This window comes from Bactrocera oleae, chromosome 2 (assembly GCF_042242935.1).
Source record: "Bactrocera oleae isolate idBacOlea1 chromosome 2, idBacOlea1, whole genome shotgun sequence".
Taxonomy (NCBI): domain Eukaryota; kingdom Metazoa; phylum Arthropoda; class Insecta; order Diptera; family Tephritidae; genus Bactrocera; species Bactrocera oleae.
The window spans coordinates 55,971,857-55,990,720 of NC_091536.1; the positions used below are offsets into that span (position 1 = coordinate 55,971,857).

Below are 18,864 nucleotides of genomic sequence, written 5' to 3' on the forward strand. Positions count from 1 at the left end.
AAATGATATATAAAGGTTATGAGAATCCTCGACCGACTTTATTTTAAAACAAGTAAGGAAGTTCTGTGCTCGGGTGTAACCAAACATTTTATACTCTTGCAAGGTAAAGTGATATACTAGATACTCGTATATATTTTAACTCAAAGTGAAATAATCAGATAGAATTTAAAATTTTGTTATATAAGAAACAGGCGTGTTTGTCTACAGATTTCGCCCATTTGCACAGTGTGTGGTAGAAACTTCACACACCAAATTTAGTTAAAAATGCTCTAGTAGTTCCTGAGATATAGAATATCAACTAAAAGTGGGCAGTGTCACGCCCGTTGTTCAATTTTTGCGCCGGCTCTACCATAAAGCCCTTCCCAGCCATCCTGACTGTGAAATTTAATGTTTCTGGCTCTTTTACTCAGTGAGTTATCGCACTTTTAGTAATTTTCGACATAACCGCTATATGGGGAGTGTGTGCGGTTATTATTTAATTTTCTCCATTTGCACAGTGTATAAAGAAGTGCTAAAAAAAATTTGTCTCAATAAGTTTGGTTGAGTTAGCTTCAGCGTTTGGACTATGTTCATTTGACCATTTAGACAGCGTCGCCACGCCTACTTTTTAAAAATGCCCACAAGTGCCCCTCACCACTACGATGCCTTGCACCAAATTACAGTTTTGTATCTTGATTTAGTGATTTATACATGTTAGTTCACTGGTGTTTTGTGGGCGTTACAGGGTCCGATTACGCCCATTTGCAAAACCAACCCTACTTAGATGCCAAGGAATACGTGTACCATGTTTCATCAAGATATCTCAATTTTTACTCAAGCTATCGCTAGCACGGCCACACCGGTGGACGGACGGACAGACAATCACTCGGATCATCGCGTCACCCTGATGACTTACATATATTTATATATATACATAACTACATATTTATCTTGATTAGTTTCAGGTGAAACAAACAACTGTGAGGTGCACAAAACTATTATACTCTGTGCAACCTGTTGAGAGTATTCAAATAAATTATTTTGTGCATTGTGAAAAATATAGTGATTTCTGTTAATAACCTTAATTTGTCACCAATAATATGCACATAAAACCAGATAAAATAATGCACCTAAGGAGGCATCTGGTCTATGGTTTCATTTAGTGCGTTGGTTGTGTGCACTTTAAGCAGATGATTAAAGGACAGCTGAGAAAATAACTGTACTTTAATTAAACCAGAACAGCCGAAACCTGGCTTCAAGTGTTTACTGGGTAATCTTCATAAACATGTCTATAAATATTTTGTTGTATGTAACATGTACCTATATAAAATTTACAGCTCTTCGTGCTAATTACAGCAACTTATTTGTTTATTATTTTCATTCTTACTTTAGTGAGATTTCGAGCATTAATGAAACAATAAAATTATTTATACTTAGATTTGTTTCGTAATTTTTATGGGGCAAGTTGCGGTCAAATGAGAAAATTAAATTGCGTTAAAAGCGGAGCTGCAAAATCAAAGCCATTGTAGCGCAACACGCAATCGGCTCTAAATGCTTCTACAAACACACACATTTATGTACACACAAATATATATCAATGTACATATATACAAACATATGTGTATGTACTTATTGTGCCAGCATTTGTTATATAACAAAATCGGCTACAATTACATTTCTACAGCAATCGCAACTCGCCCAGGATAGCCTTTGAAATATACATATGTATGTAACCACATTTTTATTTGTCTATAGACGAGTATGTATGTAACTACTTACGAAGATTGTAATATTTTTTGAAGCTTACAACGGCGTGTACAAAGTATAGTCATTAGTTTCGTAAATTTAATAAAGCGTACTCTAGAATGAGTATCACGATATATATAAACACATATACATATGTACATTCGATCATTGCCCACGGCTTAGTACATTAACGAATATTTTTAGTTGTGCCGTTATTTCGGAATTACATTTTACTGCTCTCCCATCGCAGACAGTTTCGTGGCCGCCTAACACTATAAAAGGTTGGCGAGAAATCGCGTAAACTCCTTTTTTACAGTTTCCCTAGTCATAAAAAAGTAGTTGGTAAATTACTAGACATTAAGTGTGTTTTGTTTTAGCAATAGGGTTAACATAAAACCATGTCATAAACGCCAAATAATATGAATTTACTTCCAAGTTGCAAATGAGAGTAATGTTTATAGTTTTTTTTCTTTTTAGTGTGTTGTTGAAATTTTGCTTGTGAAAGAAGTCCAATGAAATATTTATGGTATAAAGGGCAATTAATTCACAGATATGCGGAAGTTCAAAATTAAGATTAAGATACAAAATCATAATTTGGTCCAACGAATCGCAATAATGACGGTTACCAGTGATTTGAAATTTTTTTAAAATTGGGTGTGGTCCCGCCCCCCAATTGAATTAATGTATATAAATACCTCGCAAATTATTCAAGCTATATAATCTAAATTTTCACAGCACGTATCATTTTGACAAATCTTGCGACAGCATGAAAATAGGTGAAATATACTTCCCATATAACACCACTTTAAATTCCATAATTTTCACGTCCCAGTATACAATTTGAGAGATATATTATTGAAATTCGGGGAAATTTTTTTTGATAGTCAAAACTGGGTTGAATCGGATCAACACTTCCCTTAGGTCCATATACCGAATATAAAGATTTTCGAACTTCCGGGTGACTTTATGAGTATACCACATGTATCGGCTAATGTGGGAGTTAACATGTTTTAATGAAATTGAGAAAGCGTGGTTATCTAATGACAGTGTATCTTTGTGCCTAAAATGGATAAAATCGGGCGAAAACTTGCATTAGCTCTCATATAACTGATCATATAAAATTAATGCAAGCAGCCCTTCCCTGATTTTAGTATAATTTTCGCTGGCGGGAAGTAAAATATAGTAATAATACTAAGTAATTTATGACCTTCAATAAGTTAATTTGATACCAAATTTGATATTTGATTGAAAACAAAGATGAACAATTTCGCTGCAATTCTTGATATAAAGTTTTGCCACCATCCTTTGATCCTTGCAAGTTGTAAGAGTAATAAATGTTCGGTTACACCGCAACTTAGCCATTCCTTACTTGTTTTATATATCACTGTCTGTCCGTCTGTGCACGCTGTAACTTGAATGAATATTGAGATATCTTTATCATCCCATAAAACGCCATTAAGCTCAACAATAAGATACGAGACCGTTATTTGGTATACAGGATCACATTAGAGAGAGGCATCCGGACTTTAAAAAAAGTTTAAAATGGTTTATTGTGCACATCTCCTAAACTGCTAAAGCTATAATAACAAAATTCACTGAGAACAAATGTTTTTAGCACCTCTATCGACAGTGTGAAAAAAAGTGAAATCGGGTGGCAAACCCGCCCACTCCCCATATAACGGTACTGTTAAAAACTACTAAAAGCACGACAAATCAAGCACTAAACATACCAGAGACATTAAATTTTACCCCTGGGATGGTATGAGATGACTCTATAGGAACCGAGTTCAAAATTAGGGAGTGGGCATGGAAGCGCCTACTTTTAAATCAAAACCCATATCTTGCAATCTGCTTAACCGATTTCATTTAAATTCAGTACATAATATTATTTTCATATTTCTATATTAGAGCGTGAAAATGGGCGAAATCGAATTGCAACTACGCCTATTTCCCATATTACTCCATTTTAAATTCCAGCTGATTCTTTCACTTTCCACTATGCAAATCAACAATGATTGTATTGTTATAAAACTTTGCGTGAGTAATACGTTTAAAGTATGCCACCTTGTGACCAAAAATTATTTAAATCGAACCAAAACTTTTAAAGCGCCTAAAGAAATCTGGGCTGATTGCAAAACTTTTGACATTGCGCAGATATATTTAAAAACATATTTGAAGCAATTTTACAATTATATAAAATCATTATTTTAGGTCAAATAAAAAGTTCGTTCGGTTTTTTATAGACTTTTCAAAATATGATAACTTTGTGCACATTTGTCCGTTTTAAGTCAAATATGCGCCGTTTTGTTCGTAAACTTATTGAGATGCCAACTTCATATACCCAACTTCTCACCATTAAGCGCGTTCGCCATGAACAGGAGAAGATGGTAATCACTTGGTGCCAGGTTCGGACTATAAGGTGGGTGCATTAAGACCTCCCATCCGAGCTCCCGGAGTTTCTGGCGCATCACCAAAAACGTGTGTGGCCTGGCGTTGACCTTATGGAACACAATTCGGCCTCTGTTTATCAAAGATGGCCTCTTCTGGATGAGTGCTGCCTTCAAGCGGTCCAGTTGTTGGCAGTAGAGGGCCGAATTGAGCGTTAGGCCATAGGGGAGCAGCTCGTAGTAGATGACTCCTTGCCAATCCCACCAAACACACAGCAAAACCTTCCTAGCCGTCAATCCGGTCTTGGCCACCGTCTGGGCCGCTTCCCCGAGCTTTGACCACAACCGTTTGCGGTCGATGTTTTCGTAAATGACCCATTTTTCATCGCCAATCACAATCCGCTTCAGAAATGGGTCGATTTTGTTGCGATTCAGCAGTGATTCGCAGATGGAAATTCGGTCCATCATGTTTTTTTGCGTTAGTTCGTGTGGCATCCAAACATCGAGCTCCTTTTTGAATCCATGGTTATGCAAATGGTTCCAAACGGTTTTTTGGCTTATCTTTAGTTTCTCAGCAATTAAATAAGTGCTCACGTGATGGTCTGTTTCTACTATTTCCATGATTTTATCGCAATTTTCGACGACAGGCCTCCCGACGCGTGGTGCATCTTTGACATCGAAATTACCGGAACGGAACCTAGCAAATCATTTTTGTGCTACACGTTCATTTACAGTATCGGGCCCATAAACTAAATTAATTTTATCAGCCGATTTGGCTGCTTTTTCGCCTTGATCGAAGAAAAATTGTAAAATATAGCGAATTTTTTCTTTGCTGGTGTCCATCTTTGCCGAGCGCTTACAACGTACTGAGTCAATCAATCGAAAAACTGTTAAAGACAAACTTTTAGCGCGAATAAACACGTTTAACGTAGCACTAGTACTGTGGACAATAACGCCATCTCTTAGATAAAAACCGAACGAACCTTTTACTTGACCTAATATGTAGTATATGGGAGCTTGAGTAATTCGTGAATCAATTTCATATAGTTTTAGCATAGTACCATATATTCAATATTATACGTTCAGTTAATTTTGCTAATATACCAATATATATAAACGGTATAAAGCCAACCGGAACTTTAAAAGACGTATATTAAGTATAGGGAAGATAGGAGGCTCGATTTGATCGATTTTTTGTCATCACTACATATTATTAACAGAAAAAGATGATATTTGAGTTTCATTAAGGTACATCACATACCATCACCAATATATGGTATAAGTAGTAAAGTTAACTAGATTTTGACATTAGTTAAATGGAGGAGGGATTAGTTTTCACCCGATTTTATCCATTTTAGACACAAAAATGCACGGATATTAGAGAAACGCGCTCTCTCTATTTTATATAATATCTATCTTATTACACATATTCGTATATGGGGGCTTGAATAGTTGGATTCGGATTTTGAGAATTTTTGGTCAGAAAGTGGATGCTTTACAGGCATTTTTCGTGCGAAGTTTTATTCCGATACATTCATTGATGCTTGCTTGTTATATGGAAAATAGGCGTGGTTGTTTTCGGTTTTCACCCATTTTGGCAGTGTGACATATGAATGTAAGACAATGTTACCTACCGAATTTGGTGGAAATCGGTCGAGTAGGTCCCGAGATTTGCCATTCACCCTAATCAATCGCAATATACTAAATGTTCTTATATGTAGGTACATTATTTTTAACTCCTCTATGACGAGAACTTCACCATAAATAAATGTTTTTCTAGCCACAGCGGTTTCATTTTAGAACACTGAGACTGTAATTCATTTCAGTCAAAGCTAATTCTTGGTCTAATTTACGGTAGATGTAGTTGTCATAAAAAATGAATCTGGTATACGTATATACAATTAACATATTTACATGCCTTCATTAGACATATTTTGTTTTGTTAAGCTCATTATTTCGTTTGCTATAAGCTTGCAGTTCCTTGATGTTTGTTCCTAACCAATTTCATATAGTTCTGACAGTTATGACACAGCGTCAATCGACACATTCATTCATAAATTTTATGTAAATTTTCTGGAATAAGTTATTATTTCTTTAGGTACTGAATATATGGACCCCAGTGCCTATAGTTGACTTTTTACCGAATATATCGGTCAACATAGAACAAGGCGGCAAGATCCACAAAGAAATCTAAAACGAGTATACCACTTGACTTTGCGAGAGTATAAAATGTTCGGTTACATCCGAACTTAGCCCTTCCTTACTTGTAATGATAATGAGCAGCAAAAGAATCCCCTGAACTGCGTCTATGCTTATAGATTATTCTGCTAACAGTTGTCATTTCATGGTAGAAACTAACCACGACTCCTTCATTCGGTAGAGATGACCACAACTTAACTAGCAGAGGGTTGCTAACCAGATATTGAGAAAACCATTTTTCGACATGTTGCCGATCTGAATAAGCGCTTCCCCAGACATTGAGAAAACGGCCCTAAGAGTATTACCTGCGAATCCACTTTGACGACAAATATATTCATAGCATAATTATGATAACTATGTTGCTAAAATAAAAAAATTTTAAATTTTAATCTATGGGGGACTCATATTATATTAATAGATATTTCGAACCTTCTTTATAAGTTTATATTATTTATATATATTCGCTTAAGTCCACATTTTTAGTACCTCATAGTTTTACAATCAAATTTGCAATAATTTGCGAAACACAAGCCCTGCAAATTATAGTTGTGTTAAAAAAAACTGCGCACATTCGGAGACACGTTTGAATATATTTATAATATAGTAATGAATAAATTTTCTTATTTAATTTCACAACAGGGGTTTGACTTAATAAGATGCGTTTTGTCATGATATAGGCAAATATGTTTCCTCTTGCAAGTTTTCGATTTTTATCTGTTAGAAAACCTTCTCATAGAATCCATTAACCTTTTGAAGGTTGCCTTGAACTTGAGTGACCATATTTATATGCTGTAGTGATTCGATGAGAAATCTCAATATTCGTTACACCAAAGCTTAAACATGGATGAATCATATTAGAAAATGGCATGAATACGCAAGTGAAATTACTTTAACTCGCTAATACGATTTGGTAAATAAAGTTCTACTTGCAATCCCGAAAGAGTTTGATTATTCCCATTATCATCTGAGATTTGATTAAGGTAGTATATTGTTTAATCCTACCGGTATCAATATAGGAAAAATGATGATGAGAATGATATGAGCTCCTTGTTCTACAAGTAAGCGCTGTTCTCCCGCTGTCCCAAAACCATAAAGATAGTGATATTAATAAAAAAGATGGCCAAAAAGTCTTTCTTCCATTGTTGAAAGCTAAGGTTACCTTTAGCAATCCAAATAAATTAGGCCGAATCGGAATCAATTGTCAATAGCAAAAGACTTATTGTGGTCACCTGGCGCCTTCGTCGACAGACGAGAGTTTTGAAATATTGTTAGTACTTTTTGGTACCATAAAGAATTTTTCTGCAATTGTACAAATGTGTTCACCGTTATTATCATACCTAACCTAAGCTAAAGATATTATTGTGTAAATATGATTATTAGAAAAAAATCGATATTTTACTTTCTTCAAAAAGCCAAACTTCTTTACTCTTAAACCTCATTGTTTGTCCAATAACTCCTGAGGGTAACTGAACGCCGAAATGACAGTAAAAAATAATCAAAGCTGACATTTCATATGTCGGCGATCATGCTGCCGTCAATTAATCATGAATTGTTTCTTGACCCAATTAGTGGCTGCATGAATTATGCTATTTCGCCTTTTTTATACTCTCGCAACCTGTTGCTACAGAGTATAATAGTTTTGTTCACCTAACGGTTGTTTGTATCACCTAAAACTAATCGAGTTAGATATAGGGTTATATACATATAAATGATCAGGATGAAGAGACGAGTTGAAATCCGGGTGACTGTCTGTCCGTCCGTCCGTCCGTGCAAGCTCTAACTTGAGTAAAAATTGAGATATCTTTATGAAACTTGGTAGACATGTTTCTTGGTACCGTGAGACGGTCGGTATTGCAGATGGGCGTAATCGGACCACTGCCACGCCCACAAAACGCCATCAATCAAAAACAAATAACTTGCCATAACTAAGCTCCGCAATAAGATACAAGACTGTTATTTGGCACACAGGATCACATTAGGGAGGGGCATCTGCAGTTAAAACTTTTTTTTAAAAAGTGGGCGTTATCCCGCCTCTAATAGGTTTAATGTGCATATCTCCTAAACCGCTAATTCTATAATAACAAAATTCACTAGAAGCAAATGTTTTTAGCACTTCTATTGACGGTGTGAAAATAGTTGAAAGCGGGTGGCAACTCCGCCCACTCCCCATATAACGGTACTGTTAAAAACTACTAAAAGCGCGATAAATCAAGCACTAAACACGCCAGAGACATTAAATTTTATCTCTGGGATGGTATGAGATGACTTTATAGGAACCGCGTTCAAAATTAGACAGTGGGAGTGGCGATTAAAGTATGCCACCTTGTGGCCAAAAATTGTCTAAATCAAACCAAACCTGTTTAAGCCCCTAAGTACTAAATATGTGGACCCCAGTGCCTATAGTTGACCTTCTACCGAAAATATCAGTCAATCCACAAAGAAATCTCAAACGAGTATACCATTTGACTTTGCGAGAGTATAAAATGTTCGGTTACATCCGAACCTAGCCCTTCCTTACTGGTTTATATAAAATTTATTGTTACCGCAGCATGACGGCAAATGATAAATTGTACAAACAATGACTTTATAGAAATACATGTATGCATTTTATGTAATTAATTCTAACTGCTTGCAACCCCAGCTATATTATATCAGCGAATAATTAGCAAATATACCGTTTTTTATTACTTGCAGATGATTAAAATGATGGTGACGGTTGTTATCGTCTTTACCATGTGTTGGCTGCCTTTCAACGTGCTTGTGGTAAGTCTATAAGACATGTAATTATCCAAATAATATTTATATATAAAACGCTTCCCAGCTTCTTAAACAGCGCTGAAATGTGCGCGCCTTCGAAAAAAGAATATTATATTTAATCACTCTCTCTCTCTTTGCAGCTTCTACTCAACGATGATGCCTTCAAAATCTGGGAGCCGTTGCCTTACTTCTGGTTTGCATTCCACTGGTTGGCCATGTCACATAGCTGCTACAATCCGATCATCTACTGTTATATGAACGCACGCTTTCGCGGTGGTTTCCTGCAGATTATTTACCGTGTGCCAGGTTTGCGACGTTGTTGTTGCCTGCGTCGTTATTTGCATAATCGAGGCGAGCGAAATTACGATGCTACCGGTGAGATGACCTTCAAATTCAATGCTGGTAATGGTGGAGGTCTGTTGAGGAAACCTAAAATTCGCATTAGGTGCCACCATATTTTGGTCTTTTCCGTTTTTTACTGTCTTTCCTTAACTTTTCTTGCTGCACTTTTAATTTTTTTTCTCAAAATTGTTTACCGTGCGCTGTGGTTTATTTTCGCTAGAAATTTATGTAAATCGAACACCATTTTTTACTTTAAGTATCATTGAATGTTTTGTGTTTTTAGAATTACCGTATTCAACTTCGCTTTGGAGATTTATTTTTTCTTTGTATCCAGTGACGTTACTGGACGGCATGTTCAGAAATTTATAGCTGATTATGTCCGTGGAAAATCATTCAAAATAACTTTTAACTATAATTACTTTTAAAATGCTAGATAAATAATTTGGAAAACTCAAAATAGTAGAATTTAGGACATTTCCGGGGCTCAAAAAACTCAACTTGAACAATAATGTTTAAAGCTACTATATCACTTTTTTAACTACAAATTTTGGAAAACATTGAAATCGACCGAAATTGTTCCCAAAAGTAAGTGATAGACCAAAATAAAGCTAAATATTCGTTCAAGTTTACACTACTGCCAACTTTAGCCAACTTTTATCCCGAAACTACTTATTTTAATAATTATTTATCTTAAGCAATGCAAATCTTTGAAATTTTTATGTGTCAAAACCTATTTTCATGATAGGCAAATATAGACCTCACTTCCATTATGAGTTGAGCAAAACCATGTCACATCACACCCATTTCAAATATGTAAATCGAATATACCAGTTTTCGCTCAAACTCATTCATATCCTACTTACTAGTAATTTTACGGTTGTTTTTATCACCCAATCGAGTTAAATATAGGGTTATATATATATAAATGATCAGGATTAAGAGATGAGTATAACCATGCATACTTCCCATATACCACAATTTTAAATTCCATTTGGTTCTTTTACTTTTAATATGCAAATCAAGCAAAAATTTATGTATCGGAATAAAAATTTGCACCAATAATGCCTGTAAAATATGCTTCCTTATGACCAAAAATATAGGTCACGGTGTAAGATATATATTTGAATTTCAGATAGGATCCTTTCCTGATAATAGTATGTATGTCAAAAATGGGGTGAATGGGGTCAATACGTCCTTTAGCCCCCATGTACCCATCAAAAACGAATAAATTGCCATAACTAAACTCCCCAATAAGATACAAGACTGCTATTTTGTATAGAGGATCACATTAGGGAGGGGCATCTGTGGTTAACATTTTTTTTTTTTAAAGTGGGCGTGGTACCGCCGCCTAATAGGTTTAATGTGCATATCTCCTAAGCCGCTTAAGCTATAATAACCAAATTCTCTAAGAACAAATAGAGGTGCTAACTATTGACAGTGTGAAAATTGGTGAAATTAGGTGGCAACTCCGTCCACTCCCCTTATAACGGTACTGTTAAAAATTACTAAAAGCGCGATACCGCCCACCGTTAGATGAAACCCCATATCTTGGGATCTGCTTAACCGATTTCAACCAAATTCGGTACATAACATTTTATTTCTATGTTTTTGTGCGAAAATGGACGAAATCGGATTACAACCACTCCTATTTCCCGTATAACACCATTTTAAATTCCATCTGATACTTTCACTTTCCACTATACAAATCAAGCAACAATGATAAAACTTTCCTTGTGACCAAAAATTGTCTAAATTAAACCAAAACTGTTCAAGCCCCTAGGTACTGAATATGTGGACACCAATGTGTAAGATATATAATTGAAATTCTTATATTAAAATAAACAAATGAAACTCTTGATACAAGTATGTCTTTGTGTCACAAATAGGTTGAATCGGATCAATACTTCCTTTAATATAAAATTTTTCCAACACCTGAAGTAATTTCCCAGGTTTTGATCCTTGCAAGTTGAACTTGGTCCTTACTTACTTTTTTAAACTGATATTATTTCTATAGAAAATATAGAAAAAAATACTTCTGCGAATACTTACATATGGATTATAATTACAATTTCTTTCTTTTACCTTTTAGCTGCACTGCATGCTTGATTCTGAGCCCGAAACATTTTTGCGCACTTACAAACATTTGTGCGTTTTAGAGAATGTGTCTATTGCCTGAGAATTTACTAAAATAATGCCAGAATTATTTCTATAATCCGTGCAACATGTAGAAAAGAGATAATGAATCTGAAAGATAGCCAAAATTAAATGCGAAATATTCTGAATGAGTTTGATTGACTTCAAATAATTAAAATTGAAACAAAGAAATAATATTAACAAGATTTTAGGATGATGTAGCTTTTCTATTAAATTGAGAAATAGCTTAATTACCTTAGTTCTGATTTCAAAATTTTATCCATTTATCGTAACTAACCAAGTTCCACCTAGAATGTTATTTTTTTTTAACAATATATGATTAGATATCACTAGGAAAGTGCAGCTTATTGTGAGTTTTTAACTACTGAGGTATAGAGAGCGATAAGTTGTTGGCTATGTGTCCCAGAAGTAAATTTTTGACTTTTGGACTTATGTATATGTCCGGTTTTTATATGGCAAGAAGTTACAGACGAATCCGTCAACGTCTTTTAGGTGCGTAAAACTATGATAAACAGTGTAAACATTTGCGCTAGGATATAAAGAGTGGAATTTCAATTTCGATATAGGTCAAATCAAAAGTATTGAGTTACTTTATCTTCAGATAATTTTTATAAATTCTATTTGGATTTGATTTGCTTAGGAAACTTATTTAAATTTGTGTACTCTTCAAAATTAAGCAATTTTCATAGGCAACTTTAAACTTGAGTTCGACCTATCAAAACACACCGTAGAGACCGTGTCTTTGAGTTTTCAAGTGTTATAAATGCTTTGGTAAAAACATAATTAATTTATTACCTTGCACTGCATGTCCTCCTCACTCCTCCGCCTTATTTATATGAACTTATTTAAATAAACTTAAAATTATTAAATGGGAAATTATAATGTTATTGGTCTACTACTCACACACGCTAATTAGGGCGAATGTATGAAATACAAGTAGTTCAATTCGGTTGAGCAAATTCGTTAAGATGGCCAACGTTTTAGAAATTTTGTGGAAAATGTTTTCAAATTTTTTTTTTTTTTTTACCACCCTAATATAGGCACGGACGACACATTCCACTTGCAACGGGTAAACACATCAACTACATACATCAGCACTCGGAAAAAACTCCGAACGAATTCTATGCAAATGGTAAGTGTCTAACAATCGGACTAAATCTAAACTGGGAACCTTAATACAAAATAACACAGCACACAAACAAACGTAGTAGTAAAGAAAGAAAGCATAAGGGCAGTTAGAACTTATAATAGTTTTGAGCAGAAATTATTGGAAACAGAATGGACAAGAGTCTTCAATTGAGTTTCAAGGGTACGGAAATCGTGCACACCATTTCATATAGACCAAGGACGGCCAACGAGATCCAGAAACTGCAATGCAGATCATTAACTAGGCGAAATCATTATAGGCCATTATAAAACACGGCATAACAGTTTAGAAATATTTCTGGCAAATCTCAAAGTTTTTGAATACCTGATTTTCGCAGGAATTCACACACGTTTTTAAAGAAACTGTCCAGCGATTTCTTTAATTTTGTAAAAAATACTTTGGTCAAACAAACTAAAGTGAACAATTCAGGTATATTACTTTATAAGAGAACAACATGCGTATGATGACGTATGTTATATAGGTATACTGTAATTTACGCTTTCTCTAAGTTGGAAACTCCTGTTTAACCAACAAATCACTCTTAAATTTTTAATCAGATTCGTTTATCTTGAAACCAGTATATTCAACGGAACAATGAAAGCCTTGAAATTTAAAGTCGAATAACTTTCCTACTTTCATATATCATAATCCTCTCTTCATGCGCAATCTTACACCCATATCTGACAGTAACGTAGAAATTACAAAATTCTTATAGACAACGCTTGTAGACTAAAGTCTAGGAAAGTTTTGTGGACTTTTAGGCGTTAACACTGTCAAATTTTGCATATGATTAAATGATTAAGAGTTCGATTAGTTCGGCAAAGTGCAAATCAAAGGATGCAATGGTAATGGCTTGTTGTTCGAATGTTTGCGTTTAATATGAAGGGCCGGGTGGATAAGTTTACGTGATTTAATTAATGAGGCTAATTCCCACCCATTACCAAAAAAGTACTACTGAAGATGGACCAAACCCTCATTTATCGACAAAGAGCCTCGAGCATATCACAAATCCGATGATACGACTATTTTTAATTTAACTGAAGCTATAATATTTAGCATGTTTTTTGCGAAAGCCGAACATACCTAAGCACTGTGCTGAGACGGTTCTACCTGCCCTCTTTACACAAAACTTCGACAATTGGTATCATACAAAGCTACATATTAGTATATTGCATTCAGTAGGGTTTCGAATTGTCATCCCCAATTTAATCAGGGAGGAAGAAGAAAAATAAGCAAAAATCAAGAGAAAGCAAAATTTAAGCAATATAACGTTCTCCTTTGTGAATTTCTGCATTATTATGGAAACCCACAGCACTTTTAAATAAAATAACATTTAAAAAACACTCCTTAGATTGAGATTGCCTGAGTAGAGGCGAAGAAATCACTAATCACGGATAAGAAACTGCTATGAAAAGTTATTTCAAGGGAGTTGAATATAAATTATTATATTTTTGTTTGGAAAAAGCCTTCTTATAACCTTTAACTCCTACGAGGAAGAAAAACTTTTTCGCTGGAATTTTACTTGAACTAATATTATTTATCTCTTCGTCCTAGCCTTTTGCAAATTATCCTTAAATTTGAAGTTTTAAGAGAATATTGACAAAACCATCTGGCTATTGCTTTTCCTACTGGGAATTACCATATAAACCAAAAGCACGCACGCTGCCTAAAAGTATGCAATGTCAGCTGTGTTAAAAATAAAAGAAGCGGGGCGGCTCTAAAATATAAATAAATAACTCTCAGTTAGTGTCAGGAAAGTTTTTATTACCAATTTAGAATTGTCTTTGGATTTGACACATTTTACATATGCACACCCACATACTTACAATATTCACACATAAAGCCTACACGCAACAGTTAACAACACAGACATATCCAAACTAGGTAGGTTAATAATAGTATTCTAAGTTTTCACCGACGCATAACTTTTGACATATTTTCGAAGTTTAAACGCACCACTAACATTTATCCTATTCTCATTGTAGAGTCAATTTTCATGTGCGGAGGCCACAGTGTTGCGGTAGTGCCAGGCCCATAGATGGAGCCAGCCGCATGTCACCGCACCGCCAACAAGAGCGAAGCTTCAACCGCCCATTAACACAACGCAATTCGTGTGATGGAAATTGCGAATCAATATACACACACACGCACATGTATTCATATAAACGTACAAGGATAGGCTTAGCTCAGTCGAAAATGCGTGGCAGGCAGAAGCAGATAGCAGAAGCTGCAAACAGATTTACAATTTAATTTAGCTATACAAAACACACACATGCTTACAAAAACATACATACAAACAATTGTGTGCTTTTATGGTTTTGTTACGGCATTCCCTACACACATTATAAGCAAGTATGTACATACATAGATAAACCTGAAACCAGGAACAATTTTAGATAGTATATAAAAATAAATTTAATGCCTAAAAGCCGTTATCTAAAGCAAAAGCACAGCTTAGCTTTTAAATTAAATGTGCTTTTATTGTCATTAAACCGAAAATGAAGTTTTCCCAATGGATATCCTGAAGGCGTTGTCCTTGTCGAAAACCTAATCTAAACGCATTTACACACACTTAAGCATGCGAGTATTTATGTAAGTTTTTTTTAACGATATTAATATGATTGTAAATGAGTATGTATGTGTAATTGAAAAACGTAAACGCCTTAAGGTTCTGTTCAATTTGCTATTCTTTCTTCAAAGCTTACAATTACTACAATACATACATAAGTAACCCGAAAATCAGACACATATTTGCTAGTCTTTCGAAAACCAAAAAAATCTAGACACAATTACATACTTACCCAAATAGGTGCGGTGTTGAAATGATAAGAAATAACTGTACTGCTGCTTACGTATTTAAAACGAAATGTATGTAGGTAAATATATATTTGTATCCCTACTTTTATAGGCAAATATGTATACGACAACCTTATCAAAATCTAAATCTATGTATGTAAATAATTAAGTGACGTACTAAATGTAAACGAAACCAAAGGATAAAATTTTGAAATAATAATTAGTCAATTTTGAACATTATGTAATAAATGTAAAGTGAAATAAAATTTTGCGTTTTATTTTATGAAATAATCAAAGTAACTAGGCAGCCAAAATTTTGACAAAATTCTTTATTATTATGCAACATATTTAATTTTCCATATTCATTTCATAGTAAGGTCTTCTGCTTCAATCTACAAGTAGTATCTTTATTTTTTCGTTGTCGTTAAATTATATCCCGAGCGGTTTTCTTAAGATCTGAGGGCAAGAAAATTTCGATGGCGACCACATCCGGAATATGCTGAAAACATCCGAATCGCTTTAATCGATTTGTGACAGGGTGAATTGTCTTGTTGAAATAGTGCTTTTTTATTCTTCCAAATCGACAATTTTTTCACGATTTCGACCTTCTATAACAACAGAAAGAACACTTCATGCGTGTCTTAAAATACCATATACTCGTAGACGCTATAACCAGGACAACTGGTTTAAACGTCTTTGCACGTTTTAAGTTCGCGTGCATTGTACCCATTTTTTTTTTGATTTCCTGTGATCTTTCTTTTGTGAAATTGAACTTCGAATCTTAATAATGTGATTTGGTACTAAAGCTCCTAGGTCATATAAATGTACTACATATTCGTCCTTCCGTTGATGTTACTCTATACTTGTATTAAGGTCAGTAAGAAAATTTTGACAAATTTAGGTAAGTAAATTTCAACCAACATTAATTAGATTTGGGACCGACAACGATCGAAAGCTGAATATACTTTCCTTGAGATGTCATATGCTCTATATAATGATTTCTGTTTCTCTGGTTGGCTTTATAGTGTCTATATGGGTCGAATTCTAATATATAATAATAAGAAATAAAGAAGAGCTAAGTTTGAGTGCAGTTAAACATATTATATTCAGCGTTCTCGTGTATGTGTAGAAACTAAGAGATGTAACTTTACGTTGTAACTGTAAATTACAGATAGAAAGTGTCAAGCATTTGATATAAAATATTATATTTGCGCAATCCTTCAACTTCATACAGCACATTAAAAAAAAAAACAGGGGCTTAGGGGGGACTAAATACTTTAGCTTTACTTTAAATAATTGTTAATATTATACTTTTTAACTGTGTTTTATGTATAACAACAAAATACTTAAAACTTCTGCAGCCGAAAAAATGTTATCGATGTCTGGTAAAATAACATTTAAACTTTTGCGTCGTATCAATTAACAAGTTTACTATGTTGTGATGAATGCTCGCCTGACCTTCAAAGGGAAAATTTTTTAGGGACTGGTTAAAAATATTCAATTGGCTTGTAGAAAAGAAATGTTATTAGGCTAGTTTAGGTTAATCTTAGGTCGATCCTAAGAGGGATCTTACTAGGACAGTTTCGGCTTGTCTTCTGGTTTGCTGAAGCTAAGCCTACCAAGTTCCAGCGTCAGTCTTGCAAAGGCTGGACAATGGAGAAGAAAGTTCCTGGATGTTTCCACCTCACCCTTCTCCATACAACTTTTACAACTAGCGTCCGACAAGATTTTAAGCCTTACCGCATGAATATCTTTTGGACAGTGCCCAGAAAAAACCCCTGCGATTGCGGCAAGCTGAACTTTGCTAAAGGCAAGTAGTTCAGTAGATCTCCTGTGTTCTGCTCTAGACCAAAAGGATCTCGCAGTCGGGTAGGAGCTAGTAGTACGTCTACCGCAACCGCTTCTGCCTGAAGAACACTACAGTGTACCGGTAGCATTAAGCTAAGATTGACGGAGAGCTTCTTACAGAAAATTCCCCCACCAATCTTCCCTCCTAGCTTCGACCCGTCCGTGAAAATCTCACCGCGCCTCTTCTCCAGCGACTCCTCCCATCCACCTATCCCTAGCCGGTATGTGACCAGTGAAAAAGCCGCCACTTTCCGCGTGTCCTTGTACGGACCCCTTTATATACCGCACTTCGAGCAATACATCTGCCGGAAATGTTCACGAAAAAGGAAGGGTGTGCATGTTTCTAAATTTAATTGACCTATAAATTTTATTTGTATGTACGAAAGTACGTATGTACACAAAGATTAAAGATGAGGAAATATTTTCAGATGTTAACGCTAAACTACGATGTTGCGAAGAAAACACGTCCAAATAAGTGTTTAAAAAAATATTATAGATATTGATATAAAGTCAACCGGTACCTGAGAGCCTTAAAAACTATTGCTCGCCTTCGACCACATTTGGACGGGTCGTCGCGAATGCACTATATGTCCAAACTTATATTCGGGTAAAGGTACCTGGATTCCAACTTTTTTAACAAATAAATTATATTATATGTATTTTGATTTTTAAAGCTATTTTTTTATTTATAAAATCTACACTGATGCCTTCCATCTTTCTCATAATTTTGACGCTTTCGCGAAAAATCAGGTTCGAATTATTCTGAAAAGCAGAAATGAAAAGACTCCGGAAACGGAAGTTTTGATGTTTCGAGCACTTTTTTTAGAAAGGTCAATGAGTTTGAGTATGAAATCGTACTTTTTTTAAGGTTATATATATACTTATTATGAAGGACGGCAATATACTCGTACTTAGTCCTGACATAAGTTCTGTTTCAAGTTCAAGCCGTTATAAAAAAAATATATATTACATTTTTAATAAAGTTCATTTTGTTTAAAAATACATACATTAAATGAGCAATGTACAGAACATTATTCGAAATGGTCAGCTTTTACATTCACACAAGTTGTCAAACGATTATACCATTGACATATAGCGCACATTTTCTATTGGTGTTCACGGCGCTGCTCGAACCAAATATTTTTGAGACTCTTCAAATTTCTGTGGGGTAAACTACAGGCTATTCTCTCCAATTCGGACCACAAACTGGAGTCTGATGGATTCAAATTTGGACTGAAGGTGTAAAGCCTTTACGGGAGACTCCCAACCAAACTATTACAGCAGCTTACAACTTGCAAAAATCAAAGCCAAAACTTTACATAAAACAAGTAAAGAAGGACTAAGTTCGGGTGGAACCGAACATTTTATCAAAAGAAATACTTATAGGTTCTGGCAAAACGTTATATTATATTAAAAAATGTTGCGAAATGGATAACAATCAAATTTTTTATCATATTAGTTATACTGAAGATCATGTACTCACTTAGTTTTATTAATATATTTTAATCG

The 18,864-nt window shown here is 34.8% G+C and overlaps 1 protein-coding gene across 4 annotated transcripts in view; it reads left to right on the top strand.

Annotated features, from left to right (window-relative positions):
• Nucleotides 1–15,723, top strand: part of RYa-R (RYamide receptor) — a 404,709-nt gene extending 388,986 nt beyond the window's left edge. For 2 of the 4 annotated variants that reach the window (XM_036357827.2, XM_070113209.1), the window contains 4 exons: nucleotides 9,006–9,074; nucleotides 9,209–9,513; nucleotides 12,605–12,696; nucleotides 14,697–15,723. In XM_036357827.2, the coding sequence (XP_036213720.2) occupies nucleotides 9,006–9,074; nucleotides 9,209–9,513; nucleotides 12,605–12,696; nucleotides 14,697–14,749 (519 nt within the window). In that variant the 3' untranslated portion in view covers nucleotides 14,750–15,723. The remainder of the gene's footprint in view (nucleotides 1–9,005; nucleotides 9,075–9,208; nucleotides 9,514–12,604; nucleotides 12,697–14,696) is intronic. The other 2 variants (XM_036357829.2, XM_036357830.2) reach the window with 2 other exon arrangements.
• The last annotated feature ends 3,141 nt before the right edge of the window (nucleotides 15,724–18,864 follow it).